Source organism: Calypte anna, chromosome 3, assembly GCF_003957555.1.
Source record: "Calypte anna isolate BGI_N300 chromosome 3, bCalAnn1_v1.p, whole genome shotgun sequence".
In the NCBI taxonomy this organism is placed as follows: Eukaryota; Metazoa; Chordata; class Aves; order Apodiformes; family Trochilidae; genus Calypte; species Calypte anna.
The window spans coordinates 96,497,223-96,522,089 of record NC_044246.1 but is presented as its reverse complement, the minus strand read 5'-3'; the positions used below and the strand labels follow the sequence as shown (position 1 = coordinate 96,522,089).

The following is a 24,867-nucleotide window of genomic DNA, read 5'->3' as shown; positions in this document are numbered from 1 at the left end:
GAATGTTTTCTATTGATTGCCTGAAAACGTTTAAAAAAACACCAGATAACAACTTGTATCAAGACTTCCTGCTGATGTTGCCTCAATGCCTATAATTTTAATAAAAATTCTATGTACATATTGAAATGTGATTCAGTCCCTGGACACTGCAGAGGAAACATGATTTGAATACTCCAAAGGTTATTTTGAAAGCAGGCACAGAAAAATGTTTTCTATGTTCCATTTTCCAATATACCTCATCAAAATTTTTTTTCATGTAGACCAGTGCTACCAGTGGTCTTCAGAACCATACTCATAGTTGGAAAGGGAAAGTTCTAAAAATAAAATTTTGTGTAGAGAAAGGCACAAAAAGGCTGATTCTTCCTCCTGATTTCCTGCAGGTGTAACTAAAACCCAACCGTGCTACAGCATTGTGATGGTGCTTAAATTTTACCTTCATGAACACATTTTGTGTGGGTCCAGAGGGCCTAATTAGACTACCTGAAGAGTTTCCAAGGCTTAAGTGAGTTTGAATTTAAATAGGATAGATGGATGTTTGCTATTTAACTGCTAGCTCGTGGAGATAAAATGAGAACTTAGGAATAGTTTAGCAATAATATTCATGGCTGGAGTCATCATCTGTCTCAACAGTTGCCAATGAATAGAAAAGAAAAGTAAATGGAACATGGAAGAAAATATAAGCTTTGGGAATCCTATATCTTGGATGAGTATCTGGAGGAACAGGATAGGGAAAATGAATAAACAAAGCCAACTAATTTAAAAAAAAACAACTTTATGATCAGATATAAAGCTGCTGCAGGCCACAAGAATATATGTGATGGCCCCAAAATGGTAAAAGTTGAATGAGTTAAGACTGTGATGACCCAGAAACAAAACATATATGAAGATCTGAAGATCTTTATAAAACACACTTCAAGTCCTAAGCAAAAGTTCTTGCAAGCCCTCCACTTTTTTTTTTTTTTCATTATATGTAATTAGAAAACCCTTTTTATAAAATGTTATAGATTGTAATAAAGAACCATTTTTAATGAGTTCATGAGCTGATTGCCCAAAGTTTGAGTCATAGGGCAGACAGGGGACTGACCTTCATTTTAATAAGCCTGCATGAACACCTGCTGTAATTTAAGAGTTTCTTTGTATCAACAGGTGACTTTAATTTGAAATCATTATCTCAAAGAAAAAATATATTTTCAGAAAAAGTGCTGTGTCCCTAAAAAACTGTTAATTGCTTGACCACTTCAACAGACTGTTCAGTGCTGGTAGGGAATATTTTGAAAAATATGAGTGTTGGGCAACACCATCAACTCCTGCTGGCTAATATGGGAAGTAAGATGAACTGGTGGCAGAAGCAACCAATTATTGCCTTACTCAGATCTGAGGATGCAAAGGGCATCGTCATCTCTCATAGAGATGAACAATTAATGTCTTGATCTCTCTAGAATTTTTACAGTTTAACAGCACAGTCTATTTGGTGGTATTCTGTATTTCTGTAATAAAGGTTGACTTCCTCATCATCAATAGTGAAGGCAGGCATGATGGTTCAAAGTGCTATCCTTTTTACAGGTAATAACTTGGATCTACTGAGTGGAGTAGAAAATTTTAATTATGTCTCACCTGATCTTGTAAAAAGCAGTATCAATAGACAGCTTGATAATTTTAAAGGTGGGAGTACACCCGGTCAATTTTCACATTTGAAAGAAACATTTTAGATAGTCCCGACTAATAAGGTTATTCACTAGAGTTAATTTGTTGCTAACATACAAAACAGTGCAAAAAAGAACACTTTCAGGATGTAGTATTATCTGAGGCAGAGAAAGGTATGTAAACATCATTTCCTGAAAATTTATGCCACCTCATAGGATTTCACACTTAATAGAATTAGACTAAAATTTCAAATAGCAATAATTTTGGTCATTCTTTCTCCGCAGAGATTTTTGGGCCCCAAACCCCAAAATAACAACACACAAAAAATGTTTTCACAATGCAGTATGTTTCCTATTAACTCAGACTAATTGAATTTCTTCAATATGTATTAAAAACCACTCTTCAGTTTAGAGTTGAAGACCACATTTCAGAGGACAAACTTTCTACTGTACAGTTTCATTAAGGCAGAAATATTTTTTTAATGCATGTTTACTTCTACTGCCAAACAAATGTATAAATCCATTTGGAGTAATTTAAATAAAAATACCACTTGAAATTACATATAAAATAGTAGAATTAAAAATGGCTTGGAAGTTGGCATATATCATAAACCATCACCTGTAGGCACTTTATATATAGTAACTCTATTTTGTAAGATAAACTAATTTAATCTTATAGATTATGCCTTGGACACATATTTGCACTTGTCCTGTTTATTTTAGACATGGCCTAAATTTCTTATGAAGAAAGAATAATTAATCCTATTTTCTATCCACAGCTACTGGTGATCTTTTAAAATCTTCACAATTCTTCATTACTAAGAAACCAAGTTCTTTGCTACATATAATCTCCCTTTGCTTTTATTACTTAAAAAGGATTTTTTAAAAAAATATCTTTCTCCAAAATTTGTCTTTGCATGCTAAGGCACAAGTAGAATTGTTCCCTTTTAGTCTCAAACTGTCTACGTTTCACTAGTACTGTACAAATATAAATTACAGTACATTTGATGAAGAAAAACTTGTCATCAAGGTAAAAACTGTTAGTGATGTCACCATAAAAAATTACTATCAGTGATAACATCAAGAACAGTAAAACAAAATAGAATTATTTTTTATTTTTCCTCTTACCTTTGTTTTACTGTCAAAACAGGTAAATCCCAGAGCAAAGTCGACTGTGAAACAGAGAGCATCCCCTTGCCAGCTGCACATATAAGTTTTAGACTGGAAAAAGAAATGCATAATTTTGAGAGTACAACCATCATTGTAATTTGTCATATAAAAATATTATATGCATTTTTTTGTGGGAAGACACTCAGATAGCAACACAAGTTCTGCTTTATAATGTTATATTTCAAAATTGTCAAAAACTACTGCATATAGTTCAGTATCAGATCTGTCACAGAATCATAGAATGGTTTGGGTTGATAGGGACCTTTAAAATTCATCTGGTCCAAACCCCCCTGAAGTGAAAAGGACATCTTCAACTCGATCAGGTTTCTCAGAGCCCTGTCCAACCTGATTTTGAATGTCTCCGAGATGGGGCTTCTACCACCTCTCTTGGTATCCTGTTCCTCTGTTTTGCCACCCTCGTTGTAAAAAATTTCTTCTTTATATCTCATCTAAACCTACCCTCTTTCAGTTTAAAACCATGACCATTCGTCCTATTGCAACATGACTGGCTAGAGAGTTTGACTGTCTCTTTCTTCTAAGCCCACTTTAAGCACAGAAAAGCTGCAATAAGGTATCCCTGGAGCCTTCTCCAGGCTTAACAACCCCAACTATCTCTGCCTTTCTTCACTGAGGTGCTCCATTCCTCTGATCATGTTTGCTTCCCCCCTCTCCACCCACTCTGACACTATGACTGTGTCTTTCTCATCCTGATAACTCCAGACCAGGACACGGTACTGCAGGGTCTCATTAACGAGAGGACTTCGGTATTTGGAGTCAGATCCTAAATTCCATATTGCTGGAAACCATCCTTTTCAAAATGCAACACAAAACAAAGCCATGCCTATTTCAGACCTTTTAGAAAACTGCCCAGATCTGACCTAATAATGACTTCTGACATAATTTCCAGAAAATGGGAAGATAACAATTCCTAAATGATCAGTGACTGCGATCTAATTGAGAAAAAGCTATGTATTTGACCTCTCTTTTTGTTTTTACATTTGTTGGCAGTCTTTTTTATTTTGCAACATTTTTTCATTTGAAAACTTGGGTGAGATGTTAGTGCAGCACTGTGGTAATTAATGTTAGTTTATCTAATTTAACAATAAGAATTTATTGTCTGTTTACTCTGGAGAAGAGGAGGCTCAGGGGAACCTCATCACTCTCTACAACTCCCTGAAAGGAGGTTGGAGCCAGAGGGGGGTCGGTCTCTTCTCCCAGGCAGCTACCAGTAAGACAAGAGGGCATGGACTTAAGCTCTGCCAGGGGAGGTTTAGGTTTGATATTAGGAAGAAATTCTTTACAGAGAGGGTGTTTAGACATTGGAATGGGCTGCCCAGGGCGGTGGTGGATTCTCCATCCCTGGAGGTTTTTAAGAAAAGACTGATGTGGCACTTAGTGCCATGGTCTGGTAACCATGGTGGTAGTGGATCAAGGGTTGGACTTCATGGTCTCAGAGGTCCTTTCCAACCCATTTGATTCTGTGATTCTGTAATTAATAACTGTCACTCATTAGCACTTACACTCTGTCTCCAGCCTTTCCTCACCTAACTGTAGAAATAATTTAATAAATTATACCCTTATGCTTTATGAAATGTGATTTTTTATCCTTCAAGGGAGCTCTCATCGATATCTCATTGATATCATTACTTTGCTCTCATTGATATCTCATGAGCCATAATGTTGCTGCCCACCTAGACATTTATTTACATTCAATTTTTGCATCTGGGTAGTTTCTTTAAATTCCAGAATATGGTTTTAATACAAGAATGGCCTATGGGAGATTGAAAGCATTAATAAAACTGTTTATGTTGAAAACTTTCCTTTTAAGTGGTTTTTTTTTTAGTATTTTGATACAATCTAAAACTTCTGTATTTAGTTTTTATAAAGTTTTCCTCATCCTACTATTAATAAAATATTTAGAGTTATACTAAAATAAACATTTCTGAGTTACAGAGATGAGATTTTATAAAAGATTTTGAAAGCCTTGAGAATGAAATTAATTCATTAGTATAGTGTTATCATCAATTCAACAATGACAGAGATGCATGTTATCTCTGAATAAATTATTTGGTGTTCAAAGATCGTATTATCTGGCATTTAAATGATCTCAGTGATTGATATTCAATTAGAATGACATTTAGAGATCCATATATTTTCTTCAGTAATTATAAGGTGGCATTAAGCTCCAGTCATAACTTATTCTCCATTATTTTCCATTTAAAAGATTATACGAGCCGAGCTCTGATTCACCAAAGCAATTTTTAAAACATATTAAATTAGATTTCTCCAGCGGGTAAGCATCTGTTTGCTTAGCCACAAACGTTGAACAGCAAAATGAACTGTACGCAAATAATTATCCCGAGTAATGTACAAATATTCAATATTTGCAAATAATGGAACTGGTCTGGAAATTACTTGAAGGCAAATACTAGAGACAAACAGAATATTCTGCATTGTCACTGTGATAAGCATTAAAAATACTTCTTTATACTTATTAAACACTAATAGCTTTTTCTTTACAGCAAAATTAATTTGGCTTTTGCCATATATATTTAAAAACCTGCCCCTGGCATTTACTCAATGACTTTGAAGAGGTTCTCACACAGCTCTGTGATAAGGACTCTACCTCCACTCATTAACATTAGTCCAGAGAACTATCCATTTTTGTTCTTGCCTTGAGAATAAGTTTCTTATAAACCTGTAACTGCATGATCACCCTTTGTTATCTACAATTGTTTACATAAGAGGAAGAAAATAGGTTATTATTGAAATCTTTGTTTATGACTAGAAACAAGGTTTTCCAAGGCTTAGGTCTAATACTAGCTTATGACAAAACTCTTGTGGATTATAAGTAGTAGTAGATGAGGACCCACAAGGTTATCCTTTAGATACACATTAAAATATTTCACAAAATTTCAGAATTGTCATTGTTGGGAAAGACCTCTAAGATCAGTGAGATCACTGTGCCAAACCATTACCTTCCCCCCAGCAAAAACAAAACAAAACAAAAAACAAAAAAAAAAACCCAAGCCACCATACCAAATAAAGCATGCCCTTAAGTATCTAATCTACATGGTTTTCGATTACCTCCAGGGATGAGGACTTAATTTTCCCATTGTGCAGCTATATCCTAATAGCCACATCAATTTATATAGCTCAAACACATGTGAAAATTCAAAACATTGGCAAGTGTGTTACTTTGTATTGCAGTCCTTCAGAGAAGATGTAAAAGTTTTCCCAGTTCTAACCTTGATGATTCTGAACATAATGGGAATGTAGACCAGGAGTTTAAGCCTGATGACACTCTTCATTCAAATACTAAGAATTTAGCTGTTCACGGGAAAGCCTTATCCCTGAACTGCAACAGCTCAGCAAATCATAATATACACCCTAGATCAATTATTTAATGCTTTCTAAACCATGGTGAAGTGGTCTGTAGAATGATTATTTGCAATAAAAAACACTTAAAAAACTCTTCTCTATTTTTTCAGATGCCAGTATCTCAGTGCACATACTTTTAACACATGAAAAAATCATGATGCTTATAATACAACTGTACAAACAGGGGAAGAACAGTCTTGCTAGCACATACATAGAAGGAATCTCTTAGATCTGTCCTATTCAGAAGTATGGCACTGGTCTACCTCTGACACTGGGATCTGTCTTCCCCAGACCTGAAAGGGACTACACATACTACAAACCTACACTAGCTGCCATTACTGAAACCTGGTGGGATGAATCTTATATGACTGTAGTGTGGCTACTGATGGCTACAGACTGTTCAGAAGGACAGATGAGGAAGGAGAGGAGTTGCCCTCTGCATGAAGAAATGGATAGAGTATGATGACCTGTTGCTTATCATGGTTGTTGTATATTCACAACCAGGCTGAAAATTTAGGGGCAAGAATTAGGGACCAAGATAACAAAGGGAACCTTATGGTTGCCATATAATACAAGCTGCTTGGTCAAGGGGAACCTCTTGATGAAGGTCTTTTACTCTAGCAACAAGAGGCATCATGCTTGCAGGCTCTCACCCTGCTGGAAAACATCTGCTTGAATATCATCTTGACATCTGCTGGAAAAGTTGCAGGGAGAGCACTCCTGGAGTGCACAGAGGATAAATTCTTAAACCAGATACTAGACAGCCCTACAAGACAAGATGCAATACTGGACCTGCTGATCACCCAAGCAAGTGAGCTTATTGCAATGTCAAGACTGGAGGCAGTCTGTGCAGGACTGATCATACACTAGTGGAATGTACAGTCCTGAAGGATATGTGCCTGGTGAAGAGTAAAGTCAGGATCCCAAATTTTAGGAAAGCCTAAAGCTCCTTGCTGCAGAAGCAGAAAGATAAGGTTAAAAGCAGTCCACAATTTTATAATTCTTGCCACTCAAATTTCTGACTCTCCTCAGCAAAGTGCTGATACAAAATTGAACTCTTGTCTGTGCCTGAACTGCAGGGGACTGAAATTACTGCAGGGGGAGTAAAAAGGCTGAGTAGGGCAGAGCTAGGAAATAGAGCCTTGGAAGCTAAATGATGGGAAAAGAGAGCCTGCATCAAGGAGCAGGAGGTACTGGTTAGAGTTTTTTTAATTACCTTCCTACTGCAGCCTTCAGAATGAAATTAAGTCCCTATAGAAGGTACTAAATGCTAAAATTTGAATAATGCTTTGACTTTGCTTAGAACAAGGGAGTATTTGCATTTAAATTAACTTTTAAGCAAATTTTATCATCTAATTAATATATTTTTGGAATTATGTTTTCCGGAGACAAGTCATCCCTTATATATGTAAAATAACACAACTGATGAGAACACAGTTTTATTTATTCAGTAAAAACAATACCTACTCCCTATATTATGAAACAGCCATCATAATCTAATTCTGGTCTTTTCCCCTTATTATAGTTAAATGAATGTAGATTCAAGCCACGAACAATAGCACAAGCATTTAGCATGTTTAATTTAGTGATGAACCCTAAATCTATTAGAGTTGGCACCAAAGTTCATTGAGTTATTCAAGATCTGTCTGTTGATATTTACTGCAAAAAAAACCCCAAACAAACCAAATTATAGCTCAGTCATATGCAGATCAAAATTAAGTGACTAGAAATCTCAGAGAAACTAGAAATACCATGAACTGTGCACTTTTCCCTACTAAACCAAAGTCCACGATCTCATAAAAATTTAAAAAGGGACTTGTAAACAAATAAGGGGTAAAGTAGAATTCTAATGGGCTAAATGTATATAAAGTGATTTGTTTGTAATTTTCTATTAAGCTGGAGTTTAATATAACATAGGAATTTAATTTTAAGAGATTTCCCTAGAAATCAATTACCGGTCAACATTTCAATCATATAAACAGAAGACTCTAGGATTTCCAGTTTGAACTGATAAGATTTTAATATAATCCAAATATCACTGATACTTGCTATTTCTTATTTCTGAAACTCAACCTCACTTCATATTTACATTTAATATTTTTTTCACTCTTTCTGTCAGTATGAGCATCTTTGAAACAGAGAGGACCTAATGATATGCTCTTCTATTATGTATTTGAAATAAAATATTGCACAACAGCATTTAAAATACAGTGAGGACAAGGAAAAAAAAATAACTATACCAACAGCAGACAGTTTGGAACACAGATTCTTGCATTAAGCCTTTCCACAGAAGCTTTATACAAGCATACAGGAGTGACAAGAGTAAGGTTTCTTAATGTATCCATGCAACTATTTCCCAAAATACAGAGTTTGGTAGAATTCTTAATATTGGACCAATGAGGTCAAGATTAAGCTTTTTTTTAATTCTGCTTGTAGCATAAAAAAACTCCAAGTAGGACGTGGAGATGATGATAAGAGCAACCAGAGTTGTTACGGTTATACTGAGAAATCTGTCTCAGCCCACGTACAGAGAGTGTACTAGGAAGCATACAAAATTAAACCCCCTAATTCTGAGGACAGACTGCAAAATCTTCTTCTACTGTCTTTTTGCACAGAATTACTTGTACTAAACAGAAATGCTTCTCAAACTCTCTGAAATTGCAAAATAATTTAGGCTCCCTCATATTTAAAATTCTTATTTCTATTTTAGGATAAAATATCACGTTTTTTTAAACTTTCAGAAGACATTTTTTAAGAAGATTGAAAACATTCTCCCTCTGGTTCCATACAACCTATGAGAAAAAAAACTGACAAAGAAATCTGGCATGAGAGTTTTCAGAAATTTCATTCAGAACAGACTTGCAAAGCTCAGGTGTATTTCTGTTTCAGATAACTGCACAAAAAGATCAGTAAAATAATTTCTGTGAGTGTGAATAAATAAATGCCATCTTCATTTGAAAACTGTGGCAGATCCAGTCACTGCCTGCAAGAAATACATCATGTTACAGTTAAAATTTTACAGAACTGTGACAATTCTGGATAGACAGAATTAAAACTACTTCCTTGAAACAAACCAGATCTGATTAAAAATGACATTCCTTCACGATCTGCATTTGCTGCAACAGGAAGAATTATACCTAATGCACTAAAGAAGACTTTTTTAATATACTTGAATGGGTAAGTTGTGTTAATTATTAGTATAAAAAGTACATCCTCTTGCAAAAGATGGTGCTGTTATCTGATATGTCAAGACATTATACCTATTCTTTAACCTTTGATGCCTATCTGTGTTTCAGCATATATGTATGCAAGAGAGACTTGGGCAATAAAGGTAAAATTTTTCAAAGGACACAAATAATGGCTCATTACACCTTCCCTGAACTTTAAAGGAAAGCTTCTAATGATTTCAGTAGAAGAAGGGCTGGCTCAGAACTTAGTGCTTTAGAAAATAAGACCAATTAGCTTAGTATGTGTTTTAAATTCTGCCTTTCTCAGGATACTGCTATTCATGAAACATTTGCGTTCTGGCCAGATCTTAGCCATGCTCATATGTAAAATTATTGCCACACAATAGTTGTTTAACTGAAATAAATATTTATCTGATCAAATCTATTTGTAGTTTGTAACACTGGTGACATTATACCAGCCAAGCAAACATGGTTTTCTCAGTAGAGAACTCATAGGTCTCCCCAGAGCTTTCTCTTCTCCAGGCTGAACAACCCCAACTCTCTCAGATTGCCTTGATAGAAGAGCTGTTTCAGCCCTCTTGCCCATCTTCATGGCCCTCCTCTGGACTCACTCCAACAGCTCCACATCCATCCTGTGCTAGGAGCTCCAGGACTGGACAGAGTACTCCAGGTAGGATCTCACATAACTGGCATTAAGCACTACACCTCTGTCACAGAAAGACTAGGGCTACCTGCTCATGCAGCCTGAAGGAAATGTTTCTCTGCAGGGAATTTTGTTCCTATAAGTCAACTAACTTATCCTTTAGGATTATAGGTTCAGCTATTACTTGGCAAGACAAGCAGACAATACAGTGGTGGAGGCCTACTCATGGCTGTGGCATTCTCTCTCTAATAAGGAACTACAGCTAATGTAAAAAAAAAAATAGAAAGAAGACTTACTACTTCCTCTGCTGAACAGGCAGACTATGACTTTAGGAAAAGGCAGTGAGAGAAATGGAGATAGGAGGTCAAAACCAAAGACCAACAGCTTAGCAGTGGTCATTTTCCAGCAGTGAAAAGTCCAAGTGCATTCTTTAGCCTTGGCTTATGTCAGGAAGAGATTGTGCTTCCCCATCTCTGTGCCTGAGCAACAGCTTCAGGTTTTGTAGCAATTCAGGTTTTTTTTCCATCAAGAAAAGCAACAGGGACTTGAATGTTTAACAGTTTCCTACCTGTAGACTGTCCCAAGCATATTTTCACATACCTGAGGAAGATTCTCAGTAGCAGTCCTAGCAATCAGGCTGTCACCATTCATCTTAGCAAACTGGTTTACTTCAGCAAAGGCCTTGACTTGTTTTTGATATAGTTTGTTAGAATATACGAGAGGATTTTTCTTTTCTAGTGCTCTATAGATTGTGGAAGTTTGCAGCTGAAAAAGGATTTTAATCAGAAATATCAACAAGAGACATTCCTGTGTACAGGAATTCAGTAGTTCTGAATTCTAAGATAATACTATTCTATAAATTTGAAATTCCATGAGGGTAACTTCTTGACAGCTTTAATAATTTCATCCGTATGCTTATAAGATCCTCTGAAAAAATACAACACAACCAGACTCTCACCACATAGCTGTTACCTAAAACTTTGTGTTTCAACATAAATATAGTAATATACAAATATATGTATTTGGATTTATTCTTTCAATATGAATCATTTGTACTTTTAAGAATATACTACAATTTTTAGAAATACCAGTGTAGATTCATGAAAATCAAAATTTTATATTGATCATGTTCAAAATACAGAATATGCAAACAAGATTTTTTAAAAATCTTGTAAAACTGCACATTCTTTTCCTTCTTAAAATGTTATTGTAGGTGTATTGCTTGATTCTCACTTGTTATCTGAACTGGAACTATCGATAATTTCTGCAAATGTATTTACAATCATGGTTCTCAGTACCTTTCTCTGGGTTGGAAAATCGCAGGTTTTTTGCATCAGTGTGCAAATGAGTTACAATCTAATAGTATTTCTAAAGATAACCAGTTAAATTGGAATTGCAATAAGCTTCCTCTACATAATGAATATAACTTGAAACTTAATTGCATAATTAAACAGATTGCTTCAGGTAACAAACTGATAAGTATCTTTTAATGACCCTATAAATCTAACCCTTCTAACTGCTATTTAGTATCTCACCTGAACTTAAAGAGGATATTCACTTTGCTTATTTGTTTGTTTCAGAACTTAGTTCTAAAATTAGCATGTGGTGTTCTTTCTGCTCTTAAAGGGATTCCTGTATACAATTCTGTTTCATATGTGCTTTATCAGCATCATGGAATATAAAGCTAAGATAGCATTGCCAACTGTATTTAACATTTTTGCATTTAAGTTTATTATTTGGAGATCACAAGGATTATACTGTGATCAACCAATCCTGTTTTTCTCAGCCTCTCATTCTACCACAAAGAATTAACAGATTTATAAGCTATTACTTCTTATTCAGGCTGACTATTTTCTGCTAGGTTTTATTTAGGAGGAATTGACTTCTTTTGCTCAGCCTCAGGGGTGAAAGTTGCCTGCACACAATGAATGTGTTTGTTTTGACCACAAGAGGTACTCAGACATCAAAAGTTTTTGGAGCATTTTCAGAAATCAGTTAATCAGAAGAGTTAGGATAACTGTGAGAGAAAGATGAGTGGAAATATAACCTAATATTTGTCCAACTCTCAGTGGGGACAAAGTCTCTAAGATGTATTCACATTACATCTAACTACAGTTGTAACAAAATCAATTCAAAATGCCACTGGAAGGCAAATGATGAGAAAAAACCCTTTTATATAATGTTCCAGGATGGAGATCCAGGAACTAAAGTTCTTTTAGGCTGCCTGGACCCAAACATCACAAACTCTTTTCAGGTTTCTCTAAACCAGAAATCTCTTTTTTTTCTGTCTCTGAGAGCTCTTCCATCTTGTGAAGCAGATTTCTTTTCTCTGTCTTCCCATCCATGTGGTGCTTATGGACATGATTTGGTGGTAGAATTGACAGTCCTGGGTTAATGTGTAGACTTGGTAATTTAAAGGTCTTTTCCAACCAAAACAGTTCTATGATTCTATGATGCTATATGACAAGATGCCAAAACAGTCCAACTTTTCTACAGCTGTCATATTACTGTTACTCCTTCCTGTGCCCATTACCAAATACTGCTGCAATACCATTCTCTATCCTGTTGAACAAGAATACTCCCAAAAGATCCAAATCATCCTATCTAGATGTTTCTCTATTAATTTAATAACCATACTGAAGATTAAGATGAGTCAAGATAATATCCTTTGGAAAGAATAGTTCAAGGGCAAGGAAGAATACTGAAAAAGTAATTAAAACAAGACAATGTTGAAAAAGCATGGAATACTGCAATACCACTCCAAAGAGTAAAAGCTAGTAAAATATCTGGGAAAAAAATTTTCTGGGAAAAAAAGATTTTCTACACCGTAAAACACTTTAAAAATAAAAAGAAAAAATTAATCTGAGCATCATTAATTGGTGCGGCACTGTTTAACTGCTCACTGTTCCAGCTGACACAGAGCTTGCTGGGATTTGTGGGAGATGCCTGAACTTCTATTTATTATTGAGAGGAGTTCACTCTCTATCCTTCTTCCTTGCAACAATGACTTTTATTACCAACCTCACAGAAATATTTTTAACAGCACTTTTTCTGCCTTTCAACTGCCCGCCTGAACTACTTCTATTTTTTATTGCCTCTATCTGTCCATATTATGCCATCAAAGACTACAATGTTTTTTTTCTCTAGGAAGAAAACATAGATATTTCTAGCACATGGATTTAAGATGTTTGCTTGTTATGATGATAATGAATAGATCCATTTCATCAGGTTCAGTGAATTTCATGGTTTCTTGGTAGACTCCTTTTATAAGCAGTTTCAGATTGAAATACAGCTTTAAGAAAGTGGAAAGGGGAATGATATTGAGACGGGAGATTTCTTTCTACTTTTAATGCATTTTTTTCCCATAATTTAATAGTGCTACCATTTTGAGAAGAAAGGTATAAAATTATCACACAACATGGCAGATAAAATTCAAAAGCAGCACCTTTGTACATACCATTACACCTTAACATTTCTTTTCATGAACCGTGAAAGGGCAGATTATTCTCAGAAATACAATTTTTCTTATAGAAACACTTAGCACAAAGAATGTGTACACACAGTAATGTTAACAACTCTGTCAAAGACAAGATCAACAGTAAACAGAACAAAGCCACATTTAAATAAGAATGGCAAAAATGACATAGTGCAATCTAACACCTGCCGTGATCCTGCCCAATCAGTTATGAATAAAAATGCATTTATAACTGTAATTATGGTCCTCCTCCAAAAGAAAGCATTTTTATGGACAATGTAACCTACCAGTGACAAGCTTCAATTTTCAGGATACTGAAATGCCAATTATTTTTATAGTTCTATAGTTTGAAATAATCTCTGTAAGTTTAACTTGCACCTCATTCCTGCTGCTCTTGACATCTTTCTGAAAACAAGGGTATTCAAAGCAGCATTTACATTTTACAGGAAGAAAACGGGAGTCTAAAGATTTGTCACTATTCAAGAGTGACTGCTGGAGGACTTTGCATCCTACTGACACAGTAGTTTACAACAAACTTGAATGTATGCAACTGTATGACAGAAAATACATGGAAACACACATATGGAGACTTAAGCAATATAATCAGGAATTAATTGAATGCCTCTCCTAGAGGTTTCAGATAGGATAAGCCACAGCTTAAAGAAATATTAATGTATTTTGTGTGATAGGGGTCTAGAAAATTGTTGCATTCAAATGACAAAAGATCATTCCACAAGCATTCCTTAAGACTGTTAGCATGTAAAAGAACAACAATTTTTGAGATTTAACAATAAATACTTCAGAACCAGATAAAGAACCAGCAAATCTCCACCCTTCTAAATACCTAATTTTAATTGAATATTATTTGCTTCTTATGTGGATAATAAATAGAAAATTGAATGGTTGTTCAAATGCTCATATCATTACTTCTTGAAGAGTTCGCGTGAGAAATACTTGCGTGTTCAGTCTGCACTATTAGTCCCTCCCTGATGCCCAAGCCATTTTTCAGGAAGAATCAACTTTTTAATGAAAGTACAGGAGCAGCAGCATCACCATTACAAAATTTTTTTTGTCACCCTGTCAGGTCCAAAGAGATAATTAGATGGGTTCTAAGCAATCACTTGCAAACCTCATCGAATCCACAAGACCTGGAAATTCAGAAGAGCTGATCCAATACCTGTGCTAGGATTCCTGCTCCTGGCAAGCTGTGCTAATGCAATGCTCTGATTCAGTTCTCTTGCTATTGCAAACATCTTTAGGTGGTCCCTGCGAACCCAAACATACCAGATCAAGCTTGCATTTGTGCTAAATTGTGTAAATATGATTTGCATTGGAAAAGGCCTATACTTTTAATCTATATATTGCCAAACCACTGGTCTAGTTCACTTGGGAGTATGGATGTAAATGCTCAGCAAGTAACTTCTTTATATAACAGTAAAGAGGTGTTTAAGTTGCAATTTAAATAAAAATAAATTTATCTTCTCTATTTTCATAACACAAAATATTTCATTTAGAATAAAGTATCTTCTTTGATATAAACACAATCTTTCTCTGAATTCCATTCACTGATTCTAGTGGGAGCTTAGCTACCACAGGGCTAATGGACACTGACAAATTGGAATCTGTAGCAGGAATATCGATCTCAAATTTCAAACAACCTAAAAGGAAATGCACCCTCAGATCTGAGAAAATAATTGACTTGAGACTATCTGCTGCTTAATCTTGAGAATTTAACTGTCACAGAGTTTACTCTCACTTTTACACTGTCTTCAAACAGTTCCAGTGTTAATAAGGACAATGCCAATTTAACATTAACCACATGTTAACTTTTTTTTTTCCTAACAGAATCGTTATATGACATGTTTACCTTCAGTGAGTGGAACAAAAACTTCCAGGTAGAAAATACTGAAGGTGTACTACACCTACACAGAAATTGTTTCCAAGTGGAAAACTGTTATTAATTTCCAGTTTGTTACAATCAAGGTTATTTCCAATTTCAAACTGTCATAATACATTCATAGACTGTTATTACATAGTCATTGACATAGAAATATTGATGTTATCATGTAGCTTTCAGTGTATCAAAAATGTACTCAAGTCCTTAGTCATGGCACACATAAATCCGATGGAATCATTAAACATAGAAATGATCTAAATACTTGCTTGGGATTTTTTACATATTATATAGCTCTGGGGTTTATATTATTCATTACTTACCCCTGTTCTTTGAACTTCCATGAAAATTGCTCTTTGAAATGCCTTCTCCCACACTGCCAACTCACTGGCCAGCTCTACATTGAAATAATGACTCTTGCCATGTCCAACCATAACACTGAAACAATACGGCCTCTGGTCCTCAAGATCAAAGTCCTGATGAATACCTAAATACAAGTTTGCTTGTAGCCAGCAATCATCAGCAAGCCAGAGCTGAAAGACACGTTTCAGTATGTGAGTCTTCATATAGCAAAAACAGTTTAAGAAACATTGTCTTCTTTAAGTGATGGTTACTTGGGTAGTATGTTAATAATTACCTCGAAGAAATGTTCTGAGAATTAAGTAATAATTTCAAAGACAACTTCTCTCTTTGCTTTTTACTTCACTTTACCCAAGCTACTTCTGCAGTTCCAAGATGCTGTCAAAGTTACCTAAACAATACATAAATAATTTAAAAGGATTTTGCAGCAATATATTGTTTACAGGGAAAAGGAAAGAAATCCCTGATTTTTTAATTTTTTTTTTTAAATACAATTCAAGAGCTTTGTGCTGGCTTTACAGGAGAATATAACTGCTCCATTATAATTCGGTTCCAGTATGCTAAACACCAAGGAATGCAGTAATTTTATCAAGCACCCAAGGACTGATCCTGGAAATAACAATGTTAGCTTTCAAATGTCCCTTAGTAGCTGCCAGTGCTGCTTTGCAGCTATAAGGGGAGTGAAATGGGATCCCGCCATCACCTTTAAGATGGAGAAATTTGCAGTAGTCTTTTATAATTATTGTAACAGAATGCTTTGTAAATGAAAACTGAAAAAAACAAAAAAGAAAAGAAAAGAAAACAAAAAAAAGTTACTGCTTTGTTATGGTTTGAGTGGGCCCCGGCAAATTTTATGGTATATGAGGACCTAGAGAGAGAATCTTTACAATCCTGAGGGATCCAGGAAGCAGAACAGAGAGGGAACAATATTCCCTTCCATTTCCTGCCATACCCTACAAAAGCGAGGAAGACCAGAAATATTCCCCTTTCCTGCTCCCTTTTTCCTTGCTGCTTAGCTGTGCTTCAAGGTCTTGGAGAAAGGCTCCAGCCCTTTGTCATCAGCTCACCAAATGCTCTACAGGATCCGAATCCACTGTGTGCTAGGAAGAGTCATGGATCACCTTTCCAAATCAGCTCTGCTGCAAGGGACCTTTGGATACAGATCAGTGATCACTGAGATTGGCTTTTGTATATATTTGTTTCTCATCCCATATGTTACAATCCCAGCCCTGTTCTATTAAACCTGTTTTAGTTTTAACTTCCAACCTTTAAGTTGCTCTTCCTTACTTTCCGTTTATCTTTCTCTGGGATGGCAGAGGGGAGTAACAGAGAGGAATTCTGTTCTCTGGGTTTTGGTTTGCCCCATCCAGTAAACTGAGACATGTTGAGTATTTTCATTCACTGAATTTCAAAATTATGCATTTAAAAAAAAATTTTGTTTAACAGATAAGGCCCTTTTGTATCTCCATTTCTGTATGGTGGCATAGGGCAGAAAAGATCAAAAAAACCAAAAAGTAATTTGCAAAGAGAATGTATTTTATTTCTTATTTCTTAGTCACCCACAAACAAAATTTTCTTTCTCTAGCATTCCAGGTTATGTAAAGGAGACTTGAATCTGGTCAAGTAGATCTGCAGTAAAAGCAGTCTTGATTGACTGAACTTAAGGGGCATTGAAAAGACCAGAATGCAGCTTTGCAGTGGTACCCAAGTCCTAGAATCTTGTAGTCAGGATAGGCCTCAGTAATATTTAGATTTTATTTTTTTTTAGAACCTCCTATGGTCTATTATATTCTACTGAGGCTGCAGTTGAACACGAAAACAAACAACTGGAATTTGAGCATTCAAATGTAATTAAAAATATTCTGATACATGTAAAATGAATGCTTCAATGTTCAGGGTCTTATATCCCTCCTGTTTTAGATGCACACACAAGAGCCTTCACAAGGTAGAAGATCCACTTTGAAAAACAGAGCAACCAAATGCTCGAAGAACACCTCCCCACACCCCCTCTGTGTACTGCTTTCATACAAATAGAATCAAAATACTCAGATGGGAAATGAAAATTTTGCTTGTGCTGTTGAACGAGTGAATAATGTAATCTGGCAAATGTAACCTTATGCAATTTTCTCAAGTCTAGTTTGCTAAGCTACGGATGTTTTGTGGGCCACCTCAGAAGCAGCACATAGTGCAACCAGGGGACACAGCACTTTGTTCTCCTCTCAGGCAGTTGCAGGGCCATTTTTGACAACAGTCTTGAGGAAGTTCAAAGTTATTTTATGACCCTCCTTTGAACTTCTGAAAAGGAAGATGAACAAAATACCTGCGTATAATCTGGCATGCAGCAGCTATGGAGCTACATCTGCTTCAAGACTCAATGCTCACAGACTATGTTAATATTTTTTTACTTGATGAAAATGTGATATGTGAAACTACTAGGCAATAAAAGAGAATGAAATGTTTTTAACACAGGTGGCTTTTTAAAAGGCATCTCCTGTTCTTACTCAAGAAAAACACTGGTTTTCAGTAACAGCTCCAATAAATATGGAGTATGAGGCAAGGTGTAGGAAGAAACAGAAGCTAAAAACCACATTTTCAATCATCTAGTTGCTACCACAAAATGTCCAAGAATATGCAAATATGTATATATATAGATGAATTTTAATTCACATATTTGCATATATGTTTGTGTATATGTGTGTAGTTACATGTATGCCTGTGTACACACACAAAAATCTAAAATATGGCAAATATTTTGTTTCAAAATGTTATTTCCTTATTAGATTCTTATTTTCCATGTTTAACTCTTGTCATAAAAAACAAAGATGAGAAGCTTAAAATGTGAGTAAAAAGAGCACCTTGCCTTAAAATACATCTTTTGTGAGAAGTTATACTGGGACTCAGCACCATAGATCTGCACTAGTTCTAACCAGTTCTAACCACTAGTTCTAACTAGTTCTAACTAAAAATCCTTAAGAAAAGCATCCCCAAATTGCAGTTTTTTGAACATAAACTCCTTCTTCTAGTCTTCAATATTGAAACTTTGATTTAAAGATTTTTTTTCCTGTTTGTTTTGGTTTTTTTTTTTTATTTGCTCCATTTCATCATTATCATTTACCAAAGCAACAACAGAAAAGAGGTTAGAGTGTTGAATTTGAGCACTTTATCTAATGTATTCCTGAAGACTGGTAATTAAGCATTCATTTATTAAAATGTCAAGAGTTGAATCTTGGGTAGTTTACTTCCCATTTCTTTTTTTTTTAATGAGAATAACTATGACGGAATTTGCTTTAAGGATAGATTTGCCTTTGAAATTATCAGAATAATCAGGGAAGGAGAGAGTTTCAAATCAGTGCTAACATTTGAAGGAGAAAAAAACAAAACCCAAACCACAGCAACACCTTTTCAAAAAGCATAAGTGTGTATTTCATAGCTGTCTGATTTATAAGGAAAAAGTTAATTAAAAAAAAGAAAAAAAAAAAGATTATGGAGACAACAAATAGTCTGGGACAGAACCTCTGCTCTTTGCTGCTGTCTCAGTAATGGGCAGGACCTGACACTGGTTATGTGTATCCACTCAGCTAGAGACATGATCACACCAAATACTGCTGTGCCCACAAAAACATGGCCAGGCTCCTTTAGCCCACACTTTGGAGCTGAGCTCAAGTCCCTGACTGTAGGATTGCTGTTGTCCTGACATGGCATTGCACAAGACCTTTCCATCTCCCCACTTTTGCCAGGGAAGAGAACCTTCCTTCTCTGCCCAGAGACAGCTGGCTTACCACAGAAAAAAGCAGACAGTTATGGGCTGCAAAACTGACACCTGGCAACAGCAGAAGATCTTTTAGCCACTAATAGGACTGACAAGCATTGTAGAATGCAGGCATCTCATGTTTTAGAGCTTACCTTTTACTACATTTCTGGCAAGTTTTGTGTTCTCCTTGTTCTCTTTGTTTTAAGCAACCTTATAATATTTTTAATTTTTTTTTTTTTTTTATATTTTTTTAAGTCACTGCCAAGGAAACTGCTGTTTGAAACATGCCCATGTTGTTGCAAGCCAGTTTGGAAGTAGTAAGTAGCTTGAGTAGTAAGGTCACTTAGTGTTACAGAGAACTCACAGAATCAAATCAGAATTGTCATGGTTGGAAAAGACCTCTAGGATAATCACATCCAATCATCAACATTCTCCCTCAATAAAGCACTTTGAGCTTAATCCATTTTTCATATTCTCTATACTTGCACAGCAAATGCACTAGTTATTACAAAGAGGTTTTTCTCACACGAGAGGAAATATTTGAATCTTTGCTACCCCTAGTTAAAATAAACTTGAGCTTATCATTAACAGGAAAACTCAAGCTTTCTTTATTAAAGAATGTAAGTGCAACTGTTAGTAAACCTACCTTGTGAATTTTAAATAGCACCTCACAGAGGTTATATATTTTTTCAGCTCGTACCCAGTCTAATGTGCTTACCTGTAACACCAAAAGAAAATGTTAACAATACATTATTTATTCTAAAATCACATACAGATGAAAAAAATTATGTTTCCCACCAATATTCTACTGGATCATCTAAATATTGGCACATTACTATATTTAATAACCATTTAGAATACAATGTCGAATATTCAAGTTTTACACATAAAGCATCTACAGTAGTTTTATCACAATTAAAAGGTATTAAATAATTTCATTTATTTTTTCACCATTACTACTGAAGTATTATGGAAATCTCTTTTTAATTTCTGTGGTGAGTAACATACATAAGGATTTTTATTTTTCAATATGCTAATACAGAGAACCCAGTGTCTCAAAACCCAGTCCCTTCCACCTTCATATCTCAATTTAAAACAACCTTACAATCAGCAGACCAAGATGCATTCTTAAATTCATACTTGACTTTATATATGCAATGGCATCAATATATTCATATTTATATTAAAAACTGAAAAGGACTATGTGACAAATATTTGACATTATGAAGAATGTCAACTATGTGCTTAATAATGAATAGGTAAAGAGATTTTTTGTTTTCTTTTGATTTCATTACTTTATCCTGTTGACATGACAGACTTTTAAAATTTGACAGTTAGAATGATACTTGAAGTCTTTCCCTAAATTCTAGTTCATGATATAATGTGAATATATGTTTACTTTTGAAAACAGTACATAGACGATATAGTTCAAGGGGGAAAAACCCCAAAACCTATAAAGAGGAAAAATACAAGGGGAATAGATAATATTTTGTTTGTATATTTCAGAGCAAAATCCTGGCTCATGGTGAATGCACAGGAATGGCTATACAGAAGTATGAAGAACCTGACCAAATTGTAACTCTGAGGTTTTAAAATATGGAAATAAGAGTTTGGGGACTATAATAGCAACTTGGATACTTTAAAATACTAGGGCAGGTGCAATTTTTCCTTTTCCTGCCACTCTCCCAAAATGAAAAAAGTAAAAAAATGAAATTCAATCATTTAGGTAAAGCAAAATTTGTCTCTAAAACATCTGGCATCTGTGGATGAAACTTAACTAGGAGAAAATCTATGAAATTCAATAGCAGATTCTTTTCTCTGTATTCACACTAACATATAGTTCACCTATAACAACCAACCTTGTTTCTAATGTTCATTATAAACCACATGATTTTTTAAAAAAAAAACTTTTAAGTTGATTTTCCAGACCTTCTAAAATTCTGAACCATTAAGTACAATGGTAATAAAATGGTGAAAATCCAAACTGCTAGAACACTTAGGAGCAGACTGATGTAGCTTCTGCTGGTAATTAAATGTTATTTCGGAGTGATGTTGGAAGAGTAATGTGAATTTGTTAATTTCTTTATAATCTTACATCCTCCCATATCCACTCCAATTTAAGCTAATGAATGTTATTATCAAGTAGACTTCACAGCTTTGGGCTTCAAAGCAGTGTTTTAGAATTCACTGAGAACTGTCTTAGTGTGGAAAGCATCCTATGTAAATTTAGATATCAGAAAAATCTAATTTAAAAAACTTAATCTAATTCTTAATAAACTACAAATAATTCCAAGATAATGGAAATAAGAAAATTAAGACAAAAATTACGGAAAAAGGCAGCACTTTTCTCCCAGGTTTTCTAAATTTAGATTAGATCTTTAACTTCTAGATGATTAAATGTAGATGAGATGAATCATCTATTGCAAATGGAACTTAAGACCTCTAGAAGAGAATACTCTGTCACTACATCTTTTTGCGATATAAAGGGACTTCTATTCTAGGGTTCTCCATTTGACAGTTTTTATGTTTAATAATCAAACGACAAACATCACTTGGATACAATGCATGCAGTGGAATATGTTAAAGCAATTAATAATAAATTAAAGCTCAAAACATTACAAAGGTACCTTTAAAAGTACTTAGTACCACTTTAAAAGAACTTTGTTAAATGTAAGTAACATTAGCTGATTTAGAAAATTAATTTATAGGATTTTTAGATACTACACCTGTACTGCCACCCTTCATAAAATGTTGCAGTCTTTAGAGTCACACATTTCCAACCTTTAGATTTCTGTTACTTCTTTCCTTCTAGTTATTTATTTAATATTTTGAGTTTTGTTCAAATTATTGCCTAGAGTAAGCAATATTACAAGTTTAAAAAAATGGAAAGTGAGGGATTATAAAACCAATTAATACAGAAATATTTATCATTTCAACATGCTCACACAGAGCAAGTACTGAAAGTCCTTAGCTGTTTTGAAAAGAAAGTAATTAAATAATACAGGTTTTGACCCATTACTGTCAATCCTCAAAAGCAATCCTCATGCTTCCTGCAAAACAAGGTATATAGCCTAAAATGGTGGCTAGTTCATTATCTGGGCTTGAATTTCTTGAAAGGGAATATTATTTTCAATCTCAGTTAAAAGCAGGAGGATCCTTCTTTCCTATTTCTGGTTAGACAAGATACAGAAGCATAAGCACTGACTTAATCTGCTGTTTGTGAAACTTGAGTTTAGTGACACAAGCTGTAACCTAAAAGCTGTTGTGACATGACTGAACTTTCATTTGCTCATATTCTTTATTTTGATTCCTGAAGATTAATTTAAGCTCCTGAGTTTTGGTTTGTTTTTTGCTTGGTTGGTTGGTTTGGGGTTTTTTTGTTTGTTTGTTTTGTTTGGGAGTTTTTGTGTGTGTGTGGGGGGTTTTTTGTTTGGTTTGGTTTTGTGTCTGTTTTGTTTTGGTTTTTGCTGCTATTAATGATGCTACAATGGTGACACTGCTGTGCCATAAAAATTCACTCTGAATAGTTTAGCCTTCTCCCCATTATCCTGTTCATCTCTTCCATCCTTTGACTCTCTACAACCTACTATGACTTTGTCAGCAGAGATACTCTACTGATGATGATAACTGACAGCAACTATATAAGCCAAGATTTTCTTTTACTGTGTATTTGGAGAAAGGCTTCTATACTTAAAGCCAAGGGTGAAACTGTCTGAATATCATAGAGTGCAAGGGCATCTGGAGAACACAAACACTGTGTTGAGAGGGATTTTAAGGAGGGGAAGCAAATAGACTATAAAGGGATATGAGAGTCCAAACAAAAAAAACTGACATGATTTTTAGTTTTCTCAGAACTATCATATTATGTTTAAGTTTAAAATGTTATTGTTATAGACTGCATTGCTTTAAAAAAAATCAGAAATATATTTCTAGTCAATGAATCAGCTGGAAAGAACCAGAAAAGTTCACAAAAAGTTCAACATCATCCATTTTCTTTAAAGGATGTTTCAGTCCTTTAAATGCAGGCACCTGAAGTTACAACTTTAACTCCATAATGAGAGACTGAAATAAGGGCTACAAAAGAGTTTCAAAAATTCTAAGTATTGCAAAAGTACTTTTTACTTCAGCATGAGTTTCTGTGTGTTCCTTGTGTTTTAAAAACAGGCACTACAGTGGATTTCTGAAAATAAATTACTAAAGTCTAGTGTTACTTAAACCAAGCTATCTGAGCACCACTTCAGGCTTATATTCCACATGTAATTAGCTTTGCAGGTTTGTGTTATAATTTTTCTTTCAAATAAGAGAGAAAGCAATAAAGCTAAATTCATTTACTGACATTTGTTGACATAAATGTAGTCAACAACAAACTGAAAAAAAGTTACTCCCTAGCTTATATTATAAAATAGGAATTAAAGATTTCCATGTCTATTCAGAGATTGGAATTAAAAGATGAACTAAATATGAGAAATAAAGATGGGGTGCATGTAAAAGTGAATCACACTCCAAAACTCACTAAAGTAAAAGGGAACATAAAACATGTTCTCTATCTCTATAAATTCTGAATCAGATTCTAGAACTTCAGTGCCTTTCCACCTACCCAAATATTTTATTTTAAAAAACTGCTTACATTTAAAGAGTAAAACTCAAGGAAAAAAAAAAAAGGATAATATATTTATTGTTTATTAATGGAATACGGTGACTGCTGCATTATCGGACAATTAAGCAGGAGCATCCAACCAACACAGAAGTACTAAAAAGGCAAAGATGAAATACTTTTAGGACAAGTGTAATTCATTTCACTGGTCTCTTAATTCATTCTTCAAAAGACATAGCCAAATATCACTAAAACCAATTAATGAAAGATATGATCTTGAGATGAACTATGATATAGTAGTTTATGAAGCCTGAAGACATCCAAAACAAACAAAACTTGATGGTCCAAAACACGTATTAAAAAAGCAGTCAGATTCAAGCAAATATATGAACAAATAAATGGAGACTTTTATGTCAGAAAGTTCACCAGAACCATTCACTCTCAGGTCTATGCCCTCCAACTCACCCCCACCTATTTCTTAATACGTTACATTGACTGTAATTTGCAATATAGATAGATACAAAGTATTTAGACTTTACATAGCAGAACTATCTAACTATCTAACATTCAAAGCACTGCTCATGTGCTAATTGTATTATGGAAGCTTTTCTTTACTGTAATGTTTTTCAAAGGTGGAACTATTTCTCTTACTTTTCTTAAAAGTAGAAACAGCATAAACAGCGATTACCTAACTGCCTTTGCATAAACCACTTCAGCACTATTTATTTAATCATGTTGAAAAGGATAGTTATGCAATTAAAGCTAAGA

General features: G+C 34.7%; 1 protein-coding gene across 1 annotated transcript in view; it reads right to left on the bottom strand.

Moving 5' to 3' along the window:
* Positions 1 to 24,867, bottom strand: part of SNTG2 (syntrophin gamma 2) — a 139,649-nt gene that overhangs the window by 12,580 nt on the left and 102,202 nt on the right. Inside the window, 3 exon segments of the mRNA XM_030447919.1 lie at positions 2,772 to 2,864; positions 15,718 to 15,927; positions 20,152 to 20,223. Coding sequence (XP_030303779.1) covers positions 2,772 to 2,864; positions 15,718 to 15,927; positions 20,152 to 20,223 — 375 coding nt within the window.